Raw genomic sequence first — 18,557 nt, forward strand, 5'->3', positions numbered from 1 at the left:
GAATCTCAGCTTTCCTTAGAAAAGAAACAAGATGTTTCCAGCCCACCCCACAGCAGAGAAAAAATTGAAAAGGTGACCCAAGTGCACCCCCACATTTCAAAAAGTGGAAGATTAAAAAAAGAACCCAAAAGGCATCTTTAAATGAACAAAACTCTTGAGATTTTAAAACCAATCTCATGGTTGCTGAGGCCCTACTCATGATTTTTAAATGCTTGAGGGGGAGGGACAATATCAGTGCTGCCATATAGAAATAGTTAGTGATGCAGACACACAGGTAGCTGAATCCTCAGCTGGTATGTCTACACCAGTGGTTCTCAACCTATTTACCACTGTGGGTGGTATATTCAGCTCTCTGTGTGTTATGTGAGCCACATCCACACAATATATATACACTACCTGTATGGCCCTGAGGATTAGGGGTGGGGAGGGCAGGCCTCCATGGGGGAGTGTGGCTGGCTTGGGGGGCAGAGGGGAACCGCCCCCCAGCACTCACCGGCAACACGGCTGGGGCAGGGGCTTTGGGGTAGGGGTGGAGTGGGGGCGGGGCTGGTGCGGAGCAGGGGCAGGGGCTTTGGGGAAGGGGTGGAGTGGGGGCGGGGCTGGTGCGGAGCAGGGGCAGGGGCTTTGGGGAAGGGGTGGAGTGGGGGCGGGACTGGTGCGGAGCAGGGGCAGGAAGAGGTAGGGCTGGGGCAGCTGCGTACTTTGCCTATGGGTCGGGACGGCCCTGCTGAGGATGTCAGATGGGCCACAGCTGTGTGCTGAGTGGGCCGAAAGCGGCCTGTGGGCCACGGGTTGAGAACCACTGGTCTCCACTGCAGTTAAAAACCTGTGGCTGGCCTGTGCCAGCTGCCTGGGGCTCGCAGGGCTCAGGCTAAGGGTGTGTTTAGCTGCACTGTAGGTGTTCAGGCTGGGGCTGGAGCCGGAGCCAGGGTTCCAGGACCCTGCAAGGTGAGAGGTTCCCGGAGCTCAGGCTGCAGCATGAGCCCACGTGTCTATACTGCAGTTACACAGCCCCGTAGCCGCGCTCCTTAGCCCGGGTCGCCGAGCACAGGCCAGCTGGGTGAACTTGTATTTTTGCGCCCTTTGAGTTGCAGTGGGTAGTAGTGTTAGTGAACATGTCAGAAATAAAGCTGCAATCTCCAAAGTTTTTATAATTTACTAAAAAATAATAAAAGAGGAAATGACCGAAAAATTGATTCAATTGCATTCCATTGTATTCAAATAATGAACTATGTAAGTCATAAAAATAACACTATAGCTAAGAGACACATAAACTAAACATTAAACTAATGAACAACAAATAAAATATTTTGTTCACCAAGAGTCTAAGATTCAGAAGGCAAAACCCTGCGTGCCTTTGCTGCTGCAAACTCTGATATTGCTGGGGATAGGTCTATATTTTGAGCCACAGCACTCTCGATAGACAGGGTGGCCAGTGAAGATAGCCTGTCATCTCCCAGGGTCAATTGCAAATATGTTTTTATGAGCGTCAACTTCAAAAAGCTCCATTCACTGCTCGCCACTGATACAGGCCTGGCTAACAGGATCATAGTGCGCGCGGGGGGGGGGGGGGTTAGAGTGGATCACAAATTAAATGAAGCAGCAAAGAATCCTGTGGCACCTTATAGACTAACAGACGTTTTGCAGCATGAGCTTTCGTGGGTGAATACCCACTTCTTCGGATGCAAGTGGTGGAATTGATACTTGACACAAATTAAATAGGAGTCAGCAGTGTCACACTGTTTAAAAAAAAGCAAACATCATTCTGGGATGTATTAGCAGGAGTATTGTAAGCAAGACATGAGAAGTCATTCTTCCTCTCTACTCCACCAGGGGCACCTCTAGGAATCCTGCCGCCCCAAGCAGGGCGGCACGCCGCGGGGCGTGCTCTGGCGGTCACCGGTCCCGCGGCTCGCGGGACCTCCTACAGACATGCCTGCGGAGGTTCCGCTGGTTCCGCGGCTCCGGTGGAGCATCTGCAGTCATGCCTGTGGGAGGTCGACCCGAGCCGCGGTACCAGCGGATCCTCTGCAGGCATGACTGCGGAAGGTCCACCGGAGCAGCCTGCCACCCTGCCGGCAAAAGGCCGCCGCAAGCACGCGCTTGGCGCGCTGGGGTCTGGAGCCGGCCCTGTACTCCATGCTGATAAGGTCTCAACTGGAGTATTGTGTCCAGTTTTGGGTTCCACATTTCAGGAAAGATGTGGAGAAATTGGAGAAAATCCAGAGAAGAGCAACAAAAATGATTAAAGGTCTAGAAAACATGGCCTATGAGGGAAGATTGAAAAAACTGGGTTTGTTTAGTTTGGAGAAGAGAAGACTGCGAGGGGACATGATTGTTGTTACAAGGAGGAGGGAGATAAATTGTTGTTCTTAACTTCTGAGGATAGGACAAGAAGCAATGGGCTTAAATTGCAGCAAGGGCGGTTTAAGTTGGACATTAGGAAAAACTTCATGTGATTATGTTGGTACCTGGAGATGAGAGCCACAAGCTTGAACTCTTTGATCATGTGATTTTTGAATGTTTGAAGTTGGCAGTCCTGGGTTTGCACCAGTTCAGCGCTAATCTCCATAGCTATGTCCACCACCAAACTGCAGTGTAGACAAAGTCTTAGCATGGCAATGAGTAAACCTTCAGATTATGGGAACTGTAACCCAGCTTTTCTCTCAGTGATCGTGACATTTATTTAATCATGCTTCTCCTTTTTTAAAAAAGAAGCAAACACCAATCACCAGAGAATGTAGGTTGAGCAACTTCTTTCTGTGGTCAAACAGCAGCCTTTTCAAAGGGAAGTGGAGTGGGGCAGCTGATAGATCTAGAAACTTGATACCATAGAACTGGTCAGTGAGTCTTGGGGTTTCATTTTCAACTCTCACAAAAGGAAGAGGGTCCCTGCTATCTCCTGGAGAACCCAGATCTGCCAGAGGAGAGATTCACCCACCTAGGGAACCAGGACCATGAGGATTTTCTCTGCTTTGCTCTGGATTCTTTTCCCAGGTGAGAGTGACATGGTCTTTTTGTGGCTCACTAGAAATACAATGCAAGTATTGGGTTTGCCCAGGGTTTGCCAGCTTCACCAACAGAGCTTGAAAGTCTCAGCTATGCTCTTGCTGTGGTTCTAACTCACCCAGGAGATGGAACTTACAAAGTGGGCAGGACAAAGACAAAGCAAGGAAAAATTCAGCTGAAAAGGAGAAATTTTCAGAATGTTCTCAGCACAGCTGGTCAAGGAACTGACAAGAATACTTTTTAAAATGGGGGGAAATGCATTTTTTAAATGACTAAACTAAAAACTGCTGATGAGATTTTGCACAAAAACATCATTTCTGGTCTCAGACAAAGCCAGGATAATTTTGGCTGAAGAGGAGAATTATTCAGAACATTATCAGCAGAGACAAATAATGGAAAACCTTATTCACTAATAACTACTTGATGAAAAGATAGCCAGAATTTGTAACAAATATTATTCAAAATGAACTGTTTGACCAGCTCTGGTGATGAGCATGTGAAAATAGGATGGGATAATGTAAACCGTTCTGAAACCTTGATAGAAGGGACACTATCAAGTATTTGATGTAATTAGTTTTCTAGGCTGTGTTTGTCTAACTAGTTGCTAATATGGCCCTTATTGTCAAAGTATCTTTCAAGCAACTTTCAAAGGCACTTTTTAAAAATAAATAAATAATAACTGTAACAAAACTGAACCAAACAATACCAATGTAAGGCCTAATCCTAGAAACACTTCCACATGCTTAATTTTAAGAACATGATTAATCCCACTTGTTTACTCTAAGCATGAGTGCCATTGGGGGTTCTGCTGTACTTAAAATGAAGCACATGGGTAATTTGCAGGATAGAGGGGTGGCACTTTTCTCACCCCTTGTCTAGACTAGCATTTATAGATATTATGTTAGATCAAGCTAGCTAGCTCTATTTAACTAATACCTTCCAAACTGTATTTTAGAAAGTGCTAAACTAGTCAGGTTTCTGTTGCTGGGATATCCCAGCATGGTGCACATTGGAGCATCACAGTGGAGCAGAAAGGGGGTGGGGAGAACCCCCCAAATAGGAACCTGATGGAAAACCAAAAAAAAATTTTAGTTGAAAATGAAAAAAGAAAGTTTCATTTTGAAAAGTCAGTTTAAAATTGAACTCCTCATTTAAATGTTCCATATTCCCCGCACAGAAAATCAAAATATTGTTTCGAAACAGAATTTTTCCTGCACCAAATGTTTCTACTGGCAAATATATTAGTTGAAAATACAATTGACACCTACATTCACTCTAAGCGTCTGTGCACTGCCAGAGTGGTGCAAAGGGGCCTGCCGCGTAAATAAGAATCAAGTCTAATTTTGATCCTCTTTTATAGTTAATTAATCTGCTGAGAGCAGCCCAGCCCCCACGCTGCCCATGCCCCATTCACCTGCTCCCACGCAGCCCCAGGGGACACAGGCAATTGCTCTTGATCCCTTTGCAGTGTTTTAAAAAGTCAGGTTTGGGGACAGGTCAACCTGGAAGCTGCAGGCTCTGACCCCCCTGTCCACCCCCAAAATGCTGAAGCATCGCGCACAACTCCCCCCACCCCCGGGCACGTGGGGGCAGGTCACAGCTGGTGGCGGGCAGAAGGGCCCCGGGTCTCACTGTCTCTGTCCCTCGCAGGCTGCTGGGCGGTGACGGGCCCCGGGGCAGTGCGCGGCCCCCCGGGCGGGTCGGTGGCGGTGCGGTGCCGGTACGACTCGGGCTATGAGGATAATCCGAAGTTCTGGTGCCGGGCAGGATATTGGGCAGGAAGTTGGCGCTGTTCCAATGGGATTCACATCGTCGAGACCGACGGGTCGGAGGCGGAGGTGAGGTGGGGCAGAGTCTCCATCCGAGACAATCGCACCCAGCGCGCGTTCACCGTGACCGTGGAGAACCTGACACCGGCAGACGCCGGCACGTACCACTGCGGGGTGGGGAAGAAGTGGGATTTTGATCCCAGGGACACTGTGACACTCACCGTCTCCCCAGGTAAATCCCAGCGCTGCCCCCTGGCAGTGTCGGGGCTGCCGGGCTCGGGGCAGGGCCGGGGGGCGCTGGGCGGGGGAAGGGGGCGGGTGTCTAGACCGGCAGATCTGCTGTAACCGGGACGGGGCCAAGCGCCGCAGCCCGCTCTGCGCAGGGCCCGGAGCTGCCCCGGACCGGCCATCGAGCCCCTCCGCGGCTCCCCGCAGCGCCCTTTGCCCAGCGCCGCCCGGCCCCTGCCCAGCCCCGCAGCGCTAATCACCCCGCTACTGAGCCCCCCAGGCTCAGCCCCGCTCCTCAGTGGCTGCCAGGCCCTCTCACTGGACACTCACAGTTATTGCCTTTGCTGGCTCCAAAGAGACAGAACACACACCAGCCTGTTAGTTTAGCTGAGAACTTCACCTCTCAGTTTGATACACAGCCCTTACTTGTAATAAAACCAGAGTAGCTTTGTTAACAAAGATCAGATATGCAGGCAATATAAGGAAGAACTGAAGACACAACAAAACAAAAAACAGGCTTTCTAGTGACTGAAACTTAACTCAGCAAGTTGCAATCTTTGTCTCAGCAAGTTTCTCACCTACAGTCAGTTCCCAGAGACATCAGCCCCCTTGGGTGAAGGATCCACCTCTGTCCCATTACCAGAGCTCTGGCCTCTTGTGTCCCATGAGTGATGGATGCCAAAATGGCTTTCTGCTTCTATTTCCCAAAGTCTATAGTCTCTGTTTCAAGTGGTAGGAAGGTGACACGGGGGTGCAGGCTCCATCCACACTCATGATTGTTAAGCTGTCTCCACCCTCTGCCCCCGCAGCCCCTCCTTAAGCTTGATGATGCAGTGTTTACCTTATATGTAAATGTACTTTCCATTGTCATCTGAGGTATCACCTAGCTTAGTTCAGATTAGAGACACAAACAACATTCCTTTGTCTGGGACAGGCTGGGTTTATGCAGGGCTTGGAAACCACCTTTGAAGAACATATTTTCCAGCACATGTCTATAGTTCTTTATACACTGCCCATACCTCCAGCACGCAATAATATCAATGAGCAGCTTGTTACCAGTTTGCATAGGATACCATATATGACACCGTTCAGAGACAGATTCTAGCAACAGTGTGTTGGGACAATGAGTGTGTCGTGCCTGACATGAATTAATGCCTGGGATCCCCTGTGCCAGATGGCATTGAGGGGCTCCCTGGGTCACAGGTGGCTCTTGTCTTGTCTTGACCAAGGGCCTGTATCTGGTGAATAGAGGGGGTCTTATCTAGACATGAACTATCCAACTCTGCTAATCTTCTGTCACCCCCTTCACAACCTTGAGAAACTCCCACTTGTTTCCTAGGTTTTCCCACACAACTGTCTTATTTCCCCCCACCCCGTCCCCCATGCAGGAGAGGAATTAATGCTGGAGGATGCAGCCTCACATTACATCTGCCAGTTCTTACTCAGACAAAACTCCCATTGAAATTCATGCAGAGTCTGCCTGAGTGAGGACTGTGGACTCAGAAGAACAGTTAGACCCAGGATCAAGACAGGCCCAGAGAGGTGGGAGGGAGGTGAGATAAGCGAGTAGTTTTAAATGCCACTGAATTGCAAAGATTTGTGCAAAGTAAGGGGGGTAAAAAGACTTTGCTATGAATGACAGGGTCATTATTCATGAATATTTGGCCGCCTCCTGGATACGTACAACAAAAGTCGTCAGTCCTAAAAAAGTGTCATGACTTTTAGCAGAGATGCTTGTTAGTCCCAAAAGTCACCTTTTACAGGAATTCACTATTTGTTATTAGCTAGTTTCACACTGAAAATTGTTCAAGTCATCCACTGAGAAGGTAGGGCCAAGATATTCCTGAGCTCTGTGTTAGGTAGGTTATAAAATAAATAGAGGTGGCCATTCAGCCCTACAGCGATCAGTGCAATCTCTGCCAGTGGGTGTCAGAATGGAGTGGAGAAGAACATGGACTGAGATGTAGGTGCAGAGGGAAAGGGAGGAGAAGCCAGGGCCTGTCTGCAGGAATTTCCTTTCACCACAGTATCTTTTCCCTCAGTGAAAGCTTCTCTGGTTTTCCATTGCTAACCCTATTCCATGAGCAGTGGCTAAAAATGGACCATAATAAAATACTCCAGAGCTCCAGGATACAGCAAAGAGGAAAAAAGATACAGCAACATCATCAGGAGAGCAAGAGGATAGCCAAAGCATTTTAAAGGCAACAAATCTATGTCTGATAAGAGGGGAATGTAGTCTCCAAAATACATAATTAACCCGTGGAACTCACTGCCACAAGATATTGAGGTCAAGAGTCTAGCAGGATTTAACCTTCTTATGGATAATTAAGCCATCCAGTCACCCTGGCTAAGGACAGAATTATGTCCAGGGGCTTCAAAGCTTAGAATCAGCCACCAAGTGACGGGAGTTAGGAGGAAGCTGCCCGTATGGTTATGCTATTTCAAAATGGTCCATAATGGGGTTTCTTGCACCTTTTTCTGAAGCATCTGGTATTGGCCACTGTCACACAGGCTCCCTGGCTAGATGGACAGTTTATTTGACTCAGTGGGATGATTCCCATGTTCCTATCTAGATGGATGTGTCAATGGAGTGGGGAAGAATATGGCCGGAGATGGAGGTACAGAGGGAAGGGGAGGAGAAGCCAGGGCATATCTGCTCACTTGTTGGCCAATAATGCAGGATGAGGCATTTAAACACCATGTGCTCATGTCAGAATAGTTCTGTCTCATTTCCTACCTCTGCTGCCACCATTGATCCCTGCAGAGGAAGCCAAGTCTTGCTCACTCTCCCCAGTCCCTCAATATTGTTGGAGTTCCCCCCAAACCTCTTCCATTTAGCTCCCCAAGAACTCAGTCTAACTCCTGTCTCGTCCCTCAGGTCCCTTTATTTGGCATACAGCAAAGCTACATTATCTCACTGGTTTCAGAGTAGCAGCCGTGTTAGTCTGTATCCGCAAAAAGAACAGGAGCACTTGTGGCACCTTAGAGACTAACAAATTCATTTGAGCATAAGCTTTTGTGGGCTACAGCCTACTTCATCGGATGCCTAGAATGGAACATATAGTGAGGAGATATATATACACATGCAGAGAGCGTGAAAAGGTGGGAGTTGTCCTACCAACTCCAAGAGGCTAATTAAGTAAGAGAAAAAAACTTTTTTAGCCATTACAAACATTGAATCTATTTCCCCATGTTAAGTATTCTCACACCTCTTGTCCAACTGTCTGCAATGGGCTATCTTGATTATCACTACAAAAGTTTTTTCTCTTCCTTAATTAGCCTCTTACAGTTGGTAGGACAACTCCCACTTTTTCATGCTCTCTGTATGTGTATATATCTCTCCATTTTGTCACTGGGGGCCATCAGCAGTTGAAGTAGGATACAGAAACACAGCTACTGTGTTAAACAACCACCACACCGCCTTTCTCCGCTGCAATGGCCTAGCCAGTACACACGTGAAGGAGCTTTAATAGCCCAGCCACCATGAAGGCAGGTGCCAGCTCGAACAGGAAATCAACGAACAAGGGCTTGGTAATACAGCTCTGTCTGCTTTCATTTGCAGCTGTTCCTACCTCACCACCGACGACACCAGAAAAGGACCTGACCGTTGCCACCTCCCCATGGACTGAAGTAGATGCTCTTGCCAGGTGAGTGCCCAAACTCACGCTAGAGGCACTGTGAGGTCTCCTTTCAGCAACTCTAGGGCAGGTTTGGGGTTTCTACACTGTGCTTGAAGTCCAGGCTACAATCCCTACAGAGGCCAAGGCTTTAGGTCAAACTCACATAGCACGGAGGATTCTAGAACTCTCAGGTCTCTGCACACCAGAGGCATTGAAGAAAAGGATTTTTAGCTGAGTTCACAAGTTGAGACAGGGGCATTTATCATCTAAGTCAGAGCCAGACAGTCCTGCTGTTCTACAGTCCTTCCTGTCCTGCAAACTATTTTCTGCCCTGGAAGGTGAATTCCATTGCATTATACTGTATTAAACCCGCACTTGCAAACAAAAAGAAAGCAAAAAACACCCCCACACGCTCACCACTCTTCCAGTCTGACATGGTCCAATTTTAAAGCACTAGCACTGCATTTCCTCTCACATCTGACCTGCAGGATCCTTGCTATTCTATTGGGCTTTCCAGTCACGCAGGGAGATATACTGTACATGTCAATCACATGACAGAATAGGTGATATTTTCATCTTGAAATGGTTGTCCATTGTTTCCTTCACACTGCGGCAGAAGCAGTTTACAAACTCCAGCTCTGGAAGGGATTTGTGACATTAAAAAATTTGAAGACACAATCGTACAGAATTTAATCAGAAAAGCCAAAAATTCATGGCAAAAGATGCAGTGCAAGTCTCTAATCAAATAACATCTAGCACTTTTCTTCCACAGATTTCCAAGCACTTTACAAAGGTCAGTATCATTAACACCATTTTATAGATGGGGAAACTGAGGCATGAGAGGTGACATGACTTGCTCAGCAGTCATCCAGTAGGCCAGTGGCAGAGCCAGGAATAGAACCCAGGTCTCCTGATGATGGGGCCAGTGCTCTAACCCTAGGTAACACTGCCATCTCTAAACAGAACAGGGGTTTTACCCTTACTCAGCTGAAAATAGGCTGACAGTTTTAACCTGATCATTTAATTAAGTCAATTTAATCAATAAAAAGAGTTTGTTTTTAAAATGCCAACCACAGTGGCCCTGTTAGGGTCACTACAATCGCACTCACTGCTGTCGCACTCTGTAGGTTTTTGCTGAGCTCAGACCTTTGTTAGGAATTATGCTGAGGCCAGCAAACTCATGTCTCCAGTCACCTGGGCCTAGATCCTCAGATGTATTTAGGTGCTTAACACTCATTGAGCTCAGGGGGAGTTACACATCTAAATGTCTTTAAAGACCTAGGCCCTAGCACACGTTTAAACCCAGCTGTGCAGAGAGGAAAGCTGGAACTGCATTAGATTGCCAAATTTTCCTTTGCAGAATGGTTTCTGTTTATTCAGTTTGATGCTGAAATCCAGCGTCACGAGGTGTCAGCCTCAGCTCTGCAACTGACTCAATGTGCTTCTTTGACGCAAGTCACTGTACTTGTGCCTCAGTTTCCCAGTTGTAAAAAACAGATAGGGGTTGGCTAATGCTTACCCAGCCCTTCCAACAACTTGAGAGGGGAGCAAGAGCTACGTCTAATCTTTATATAACAAAGTCTGACCATTAAGAGTAGAAACAAACATTCTCTTCTCTTTCGCCTAGTACACCAAACCTCGTCCTCTACATCCTGATCCCATCCGTCCTGCTGGTTCTGCTTTTCATTTTGTTCATATCTGTAAAGTTTAGAAGAGCATCGCAGAGGAGGAGAAAAGGTAAAAATTCTCTGATCAATTTTGCTAGTAAGTGTCACTTCATTCTCCAGATGGTGCAGCCCGATTATTTTGCTTCCTTCCTAAGGACCATACTGTCCCTGTCACCAAAATAACAGCACAAGACAGACACTCTCTAAATTCCCACATACTTAGTCAGTTACTCCATGCAGCAGGTCATGTGGCCGTACAAACTGGGAGATCCCCACGGCACGCCCAGCCCCAGCCACAGTGATGGAGCAGGTACCTAGCTCAGGCTCGATACAGCAGCTGGCTAGTTCAAAAGCAAACAAGCCAGTTGTTTTTGACTAAACAGAAATCAGTTAAATAAGATTCATTAACACTCAGGAAAAGAAACAGAGAAATAAATTCCCCTTGATTACCTGATTTCATCAGCTGCTCCTAAGAACTGCTCCTCTGGCCTGTAGTGATTCCCAGCTTTTCCTGCTGCCTCAGGTTCTGGTAATCCTGTGACTTTCAATCCATTGCAGCTGGGCTTGCCAGGTTCTGATGGGTACTAATAACAGGGAAACAGCTGACACAGTCTTTTCCTCCGTCCCCTCAGCCAGAGGGGGTGCAATCGCTGCCTCAGCAAAAAGAACCGAACCAAAGCTGCACCAGTTTAACTTAAAATTGGGTCAAGAAATGATTTAGCTAAACTGGAGCAAAGTCTCTGTAGACATTTATTTTATTATTGATTTATAAGGCTGCTGGTGTGTGGAGAAGGTGGCCTATCATGCTGGCAACTATTGTCACAGAATTTCCTGGTCCTCCCCTGTCTGTCAGAACCCATCTGTTGTCCCTCGTCTTCTACTTAGATTGTACTTTGGGTCTCCTTGTTCTGTGTTTGTAGAGCACCGAGCACAGTGGGGGTCCTCAGCCAAGACTGGCGCTTCTAGACCCTACGATAATACAAATAACACAAGCATAGAACCATAGACCTGGAAGGGACCTCGACAGGTCATCTAGTCCAGTCCCCTGCACTCATGGCAAGAGTAAGGATTATCTAGACCATCCCTGAGAGATGTTTGTCTAATCTGCTCTTAAAAACCTCCAGTCATGGAGACTCCACAACCTCCCTAGGCAATTTATACCAGTGCTTAACCACCCTGATAGTTAGGAAGTTTTTCCTAATGCCCAACCTAAACCTCCCTTGCTGCAATTTCAGCCCATTACTTCTTGCCCTGTCCTCAGAGATTAAGAAGCACAATGTACCTCCCTACTCCTTTTAATAATCTTTTACATACTTGAAAACTGTTATCATGTCCCCTCGCAGTCTTCTGTTTTCCAGAAGAAACAAAACCAATTTTTTCAATCTTCCCTCATAGGCCATGTTTTCTAAGACCTTTAATCATTTTTGTCACTCTTCTCTGGACCCTCTCCAATTTGTCCACATGATCATCCTTCCTCAAATGTGGCATCAAGAACTGGACACAATATTCCAGTCAAGGCCTAATCAGCACGGAGTAGAGCAAAAGAATTACTTCTCGTGTCTTGCTTACAACACTCCTGCTAATACATCCCAGGATGATGTTTGCTTTTTTTGCAACAGTGTTACAGTGTTGACTCATATTTAGGTTGTGGTCCACTATGACCCTCAGCTCCCTCTCCGCAGTACTCTTTCCTAGACAGTCATTTCCCATTTTGTATGTGTGCAGTTGATCCCAGAATTATGTTTGCTTTTTTTGCAACAGCACTATGCTGTTGACTCATATTTAGGATGTGGTCCTCTATCACCCTCAGATCCCTTTCCGCAGTATGCCTTCCTAGACAGTCATTTCTCATTTTCTATGTGTGCAACTAATTCTTCCTTCCTATGTGGAGTACTTTGCATTTGTCCTTATTGAATTTCATCCTATTTACTTCAGACCATTTCTCCAGTTTGTCCAGATCATTTTGAATTTTAATCCTATCCTGCAAAGCACTTGAAGCCCCTCCCAGCTTGGTATCATCCGCAAACTTTATGTGTACTCTCTATGCCATTATCTAAATCATTGATGAAGATATTGAACAGAACCAAACCCAGAACTGATGCCTCTGCGACCCCACTCATTATGCCCTTCCAGCATGACTGTGAACCACTGATAACTACTCTCTGGGAACTGTTTTCCAACCAGTTTTGCACCCACCTTATAGTAGCTCCATCTAGGTTGTATTTCCCTAGTTTGTTTATGAGAAGGTCATGTTAGACAGTATCAAAACCTTTACTAAAGTCAAGATATACCACATCTACTGCTTTCCCCACACACAAGTCTTGTTTCCCTGTCAAAGAAAGCTATCAGGTTGGTTTGACATGATTTGTTTGACAAATCCATGTAGACTGTTACTTGTCACCTTATCTTCTAGATGTTTGCAAATTGTTTGCTTAATTATTTGCTCCATTATCTTTCCGGGTTCAGAAGTTCAGATGACTGGTCTGTAATTCCCTGGATTGTCCTTATTTCCCTTTTTATAGATTGGCATGATACTTGCCCTTTTCTAGTCTTCTGGAATCTCTCCCGTCTTCCATGACTTTCAAAGATAATTGCTAATGACTCATATCTCCTCAGTCAGCTCCTTGAATATTCTCTGAGGCATTTCATCAGGACTTGGTGACTTGAAGTCATCTAATTTGTCTAGTAATTTTTAACTTGTTCTTTCCCCACTTTAGTCTTTTATGATCATACCTCATTTTCACTGGCATTCACTGGTAGACGTCCAATCAGCACTAACCTTAGTGAAAACCGAAACAAAGAAGTCATTAAACACCTCTGCCATTTCCACATTTTCCACAATGATTTATTCATTTCAGTTTAAGAGTGGCTTATATGGATTTAGTTTAAGCCAGTTTTGTACTCAATTAAGCAAAACTGAAGCAAGTCGTTCTCATACTGAAATACGAGTCTACCCAGAGTTCTGCCCTGGTTTATCTAAATCAGGTTTTGAACTGATTTAATTTAAACCGTAGCAATGTTTGCATGTAAATGAAGCCTAGAAGACCACATTTTATTGGACAATGCTAATCTGCCCTCTCAGCTTCAGCTGAGCTGCAGCCACACTGCACTGTTAGCCCCCTATGTGGGGGTACAGCACAGGGTTCTCTTATTTTCTAATTCTGGGACGAAATCAGCAGGAACGTTGCAGCAGCCAGTTACAGACAGAGAAATGTTATTGACCTTTCACCCCTGCCCCCATCTGTAGCTCTCTGTCTCTCTCTCATTTGCATGCTGCATGAAAGAGGAATTCTCAAAGCAGAAAGGTCCAGATCCTCAAAGGGATTTAGGTTTCTAACAAATTAGGAGCCATGGGAGCAGGAATGTAGCCCACCAAGGAGCTAATGCTACCATGTTCCCTGGGCGCTGCAAAGCACTACGGATCTGTGCACCACTTGCAGAGCTGATCCAGAGGGCTGGGTCTATGTTTGTCCTCAAAAGCTGACCTGGTTCATTTAGATCTACAAAGCTGGGTCCACATGACACAGGACGGTCCCCCAGTGAGTTACATACACACCGAGTCCAATGATTGACAAATTCCTTTTCAAAAGCTCCCAGATGGAGACTGTAGTAATACTCGGTCCTAGGAAGGCTTTCTTCCCTGACATTGCATCTAGGGTGCAGGATAGTACTGCGGCAAGTGCCTTAGAAAGGCCTAGCCATTAATAAAAATAGCTTTACAGCAGGTTAATACATTTCGTGTTTCTGATTCTTTCAGCCCTTGAGGACACACCAGGACAAAAGGATAAGAACGTCTATGTCTGTATCACGGTAAGATAGGCTCTCGGGTAGCTGGTGATGAGCACAGTACAATAAGTTATACAGGATAGACTAGTGGATTGTCAGTGGCTCTCTGAGTTTAGAGTATTTCACACATTACAGAGCACCTGAAAAGGTGACACACCATCAGCATTCACTTAGTGCTACTAGAATCCGTCCTAGGAAAGGTACAATGTCATAGGCTAGAGTCAATCTACACTAGCACAGAAGGTGTCTCCCTCCCTCTAGTGGCTGGTTCACATAAGAAGTTAAGCATGTTCTCTCACTACCAGCCACGGGAGTTACTATTGTAGCTCAGCGTGACACTTCCCGGCAGTACCCAAGATTGTGGGGTCACCTCGCTACCCCCTGCCCTTAGCATGAGGAAGGCCTGTCTGTGCCTGTCGTGGGTCAGCTCCGCAATCTACCAGCCACAGGCAACACAAGCCCTCCCCTCTAGGCTCCACAGGCCTCGCTATTCTGCTACAGGTTAGTGGTAGGTACACCCCAAACCTTGAACCCGCCAAGCATCTCTCTAGAGTGTCCAGCCCCTGATTCGCTGGAGACTCGCGCTCACAGATTCACCACTTCCAAAGAACATCCCACCCCAGCTGGCCAGTTCCACCTCAGGTCACCGCTCCACTGAACAAACAGTGCTTAGAGACGTTTAGTTACCAAAGCAGAGAAATTCAAGGAACAGCAAACGGAGCCATACAAGGGTTAGCCTGGGATCGACCCCCTCCAGGGCGGTGGGGAGCCACACCTCCTCACTACAGCAGGTATTGGAAACAAAATGTTACATATAAACCAAAATCCTAATGCATTCTACAGCCTAGACTTAATGAACAAGCTACTCTCATGTCTCGTAGAGTGTTGCTCACCCTAAATCTGTCCAGCACCTTATACCCAGGGTGGCTGTGTTCCCCTTTCATGAGACAAGCGCACTGTCAGTTTGCATCCCAAGTGAAGGATCCAGTGTATCACTTTGTACTCCAAGGGACAATCTTTTGTCTTTATTCATAAACAGGTCACTCCTCCACCTGGGCTGTTTGTTTATTCCTGTAGATTTCCTTGCTTGTAGACTTCATAGTCTCTCAGTCCTCCACAGCTCTGGTGTAAATAGGCACACAGTGTGCAGCATACGATACACAATATCCAAATGGACAGACAAGGAGATAGGAGGTAATAGACCCCTGCCTGCAAGAAACATATCCGAGGTGTGTGACGTGCTGGTGACCTGCCTTAATTCCAAGACCTTAAGAACATAATTTCTGTATAGATACATAACTCCTTAAATATTATCCACACACACATTTTGCAATGATTGAGGACCAATGGACAACAGGTGCTCAGCAGAGATGGCACATGCCATCCGTCAGTGAACGATCTTGCATATATCTGACCTAGGGGATCCTTGTAAACCCTCTGCACCCCTGGTGCCCTCTGGAAGTTGGCACCAGAGTTCCTTGGGTCACATTCACCTCAGAGAGACTTGTGCTTTTAGCAGGAAATTCCCAGCCCTGCTGATTAACTGGTGGAAAGGGGGAGGGGTCATTATTTAGACTCAGACAGAAAGGGCGCCATTTTTAACATGGCTGCAGCTTAGGGCAGTACAGGGAAGGAGTCACTTCCTGCCAACTCCACCCCTCTAGCTCCTTAGTGTGGTATTTTGGTAAGAGGGTCCCTTGGAGTTTCCTGTTTGCTCTGAGCACCTCCCATGTCTGTTCCAGAATCCTGGGCACAAGCCTCCCTTCAGTGCATCAGATCCTGCTGCCACTGGCCAGATGGCAACCTATAAGAACGAGCAGCACCTGCCCAGCTCAGCTGATCCGGCATCTGTGTATGAAAGCATGATCCCGCAGAAGAGTCAGGTAGGAAGGAAACCCAGTGACAGCACACTGCTGCTGGAGGGTCTACTCCCCCGTTCTGAGACTCCCTCACTTCCAGGCCTGGAGGACACTGTTCCAAAAGGGAATCTGCTCCAGTTCAGGGGAAAAACCTTCCCTCTTCCTCTTTCTTACCAATAACCAGCCCCGTTAAATAGCAGCAACTCGTGAACCCTTCAGCCAGGCACAACCTAATTAAAGCCAGGGGTCACTTGGAGGAATCAGCTGTGGTTTGCAAGGTTCTGGTCTTCTGCCTGGGCCTGCTCCAAGTTACTCCATCTCCTCTTCTTGTCGTTTCTTCTCTCTGATTCATGGTGTCCTTATTTCAGGTTTCAGGACAGAGAAAAGCAGTTTTTTCTGGCCCACAGGACTGCTCAGCCACAGATCAGCAGGACACCTACGTCACTATGTGCACAATCACACCCCCTCCCCCCATGATGTGTCATCAAGCAAAGTGTGGGAGAAAAGCTGCAGGCTGAAGCCCTTCCTACTCACGGGATATTTAACAGCTCATCCTTATTTTCCTACTGTCCCATGAAAGCTTCCGGACTGGCATTCCCTCTGCCCTGCTTCTGCTGAGCAATCTGCCAGGAGCAAGATGTGGTGGGGAGGTCCCACTTCCAGCACGACTGTCTTCAGAAATGTACTGGGGGCCAACAGCTACTGCAAAGTGCTTCTCCTTTCCTGGACATCAGCTTGAAACTGCACAAAGTCTTGGTGGCTCCGGTTCCTGAAGGGCCGGAGGTTTTCCTCTGGCGCTCGTTGTGGCATCTCTCTGCTCCAGCACCACATAATTGCTCATAAAACTTACTTGGTGCAAAGGAGCTTGGTTCTGGGGTCAGAACCTCAGGATGATGAGGCAACTCTTTGGCTGGAGGAGATATGGGGAACAGGGCCTCAGAGAGGCTGTGAAAATAACAATGGGAAGACGAGGCAGAAGGAAACAGCTTTGTCCTTCATTTCCCCAGTCAGCATGGAGTTAATTGTGCTGGAATCTTTTTACCCCCAATCCCATGTTAGCACAGTGGCTTAAAACAAGAAGGGCACATGGATTCCCCCATTTGATATAGGTTATAGTGAAAAGATTGAGAGCCCATTCCCAGAAGTTCTTTTTGGACATCTTCATCTTTGATCCTAAATACCCCGTGGGACACATGTAAAGAATTTGGACACAAGACCAATATCATTCTGGAGTGTAGGAACAGGAGTGTTGTATGAAAGACACGAGAGATAATGGTCTGACCCTAGCCTCATCTCCACCATGTGCACCACTAGGTTTCCTCATACTATCCACCCCCTAGCACCTCCAGTAACCCCACGTTGAGTCATGATGCTGGAGTGGCGGGGAGTGGGGAATTGGCTCCTTCTCTCTATTTTGCCCACAGGAGCTCCACTCTTCTTTAAACTCTGCCGCCAAACACCTCCATGATAACCCCCCTGCCTGCACAGCTCCCACCAGATCCGCTCGGCTCCTGCAATATTACCAGCTCTCATGGTTTTAGTGCAAGTCTCACAACGTTCGCTGCTTTGTTTAAAGCCCCAACTCCTGGATTCTTGGGATAATGGGAGAATCTCAGCTTTCTCTAGATGATGGGAGAATCTCAGCTTTCCTTAGAAAAGAAACAAGATGTTTCCAGCCCACCCCACAGCAGAGAAAAAATTGAAAAGGTGACCCAAGTGCACCCTTAGGTTTCAAAAAGTGGAAGATTAAAAAAAGAACCCAAAAGGCATCTTGAAATGAACAAAAACTCTTGAGATTTTAAAACCAATCTCATGGTTGAGGCCCTACACATGATTTTTGAATGCTTGAGGGAGAGGGACAATATCAGTGGTGCCATATAGAAATAGTTAGTGATGCAGACACACAGACAGCTGAAGCCTCAGCTGGTATGTCTACACCAGTGGTTCTCAACCTATTTACCATTGTGGGCGGCATATTCAGCTCTCTGTGTGTTATGTGAGCCACATCCACACAATATATATACTACCTGTATGGCCCTGAGGATCAGGGGCGGGGGGGCCTCCATGGGCGGGTAGGGGCTGGCTTGGGGGGCAGAGAGGAACCACCCCCCAGCGCTCACTAGCGGCGTGGCTGGGGCCCGGCTCTGCACTTCTCGTCACCGGTGAGTGCAGGCATGGCCCTGCTGCAGTTCTCAGGGGAGCAGAGGAAGGGGAGGGGCAGGGGCTTTGGGGAAGGGGTGGAGTGGGGGCAGGGCTGGTGCAGAGCAGGGGCAGGAAGAAGTGGGGCTGGGGCTGGGGCAGCTGCGTACTTTGCCTATGGGTCGGGACGGCCCTGCTGAGGATGTCAGACGGGCCACAGCTGTGTGCTGATTGGGCTGAAAGCGGCCTGTGGGCCACGGGTTGAGAACCACTGGTCTCCACTGCAGTTAAAAACCTGTGGCTGGCCTGTGCCAGCTGACTCGGGCTCGCAGGGCTCAGGCTAAGGGTGTGTTTAGCTGCACTGTAGGTGTTCTGGCTGGAGCTGGAGCTGGAGCCAGGGTTCCAGGATCCTGCAAGGTGAGAGGGTCCCAGAGCTCAGGCTGCAGCATGAGCCCACGTGACTATACTGCAATTACACAG

The 18,557-nt window shown here is 47.4% G+C and overlaps 1 protein-coding gene across 1 annotated transcript; it reads left to right on the plus strand.

Annotated features, from left to right (window-relative positions):
* Positions 1-2,957: 2,957 nt before the first annotated feature.
* Positions 2,958-17,970, plus strand: LOC123347005 (CMRF35-like molecule 2). Its single transcript, XM_044984428.1, has 8 exons — positions 2,958-2,997; positions 4,660-5,010; positions 8,569-8,653; positions 9,399-9,419; positions 10,254-10,363; positions 14,051-14,103; positions 15,822-15,962; positions 16,307-17,970. The coding sequence occupies exons 1-8, from the start codon at positions 2,958-2,960 to the stop codon at positions 16,454-16,456; spliced, it is 951 nt and encodes a 316-aa protein (XP_044840363.1). The 3' UTR covers positions 16,457-17,970.
* Positions 17,971-18,557: the final 587 nt, after the last annotated feature.

The sequence above is a fragment of the Mauremys mutica genome, chromosome 12 (genome assembly GCF_020497125.1).
Source record: "Mauremys mutica isolate MM-2020 ecotype Southern chromosome 12, ASM2049712v1, whole genome shotgun sequence".
Lineage (NCBI taxonomy): Eukaryota > Metazoa > Chordata > Testudines > Geoemydidae > Mauremys > Mauremys mutica.

Excerpts from the sequence above, each read along its gene's own strand:
- LOC123347005 (XM_044984428.1), top strand. The coding sequence starts at position 2,958 with ATGAGGATTTTCTCTGCTTTGCTCTGGATTCTTTTCCCAG. Across the intron at positions 5,011-8,568 it reads GACACTCACCGTCTCCCCAG|CTGTTCCTACCTCACCACCG; the intron begins GTAAATCCCAGC and ends TTTCATTTGCAG. Across the intron at positions 10,364-14,050 it reads ATCGCAGAGGAGGAGAAAAG|CCCTTGAGGACACACCAGGA; the intron begins GTAAAAATTCTC and ends TGATTCTTTCAG.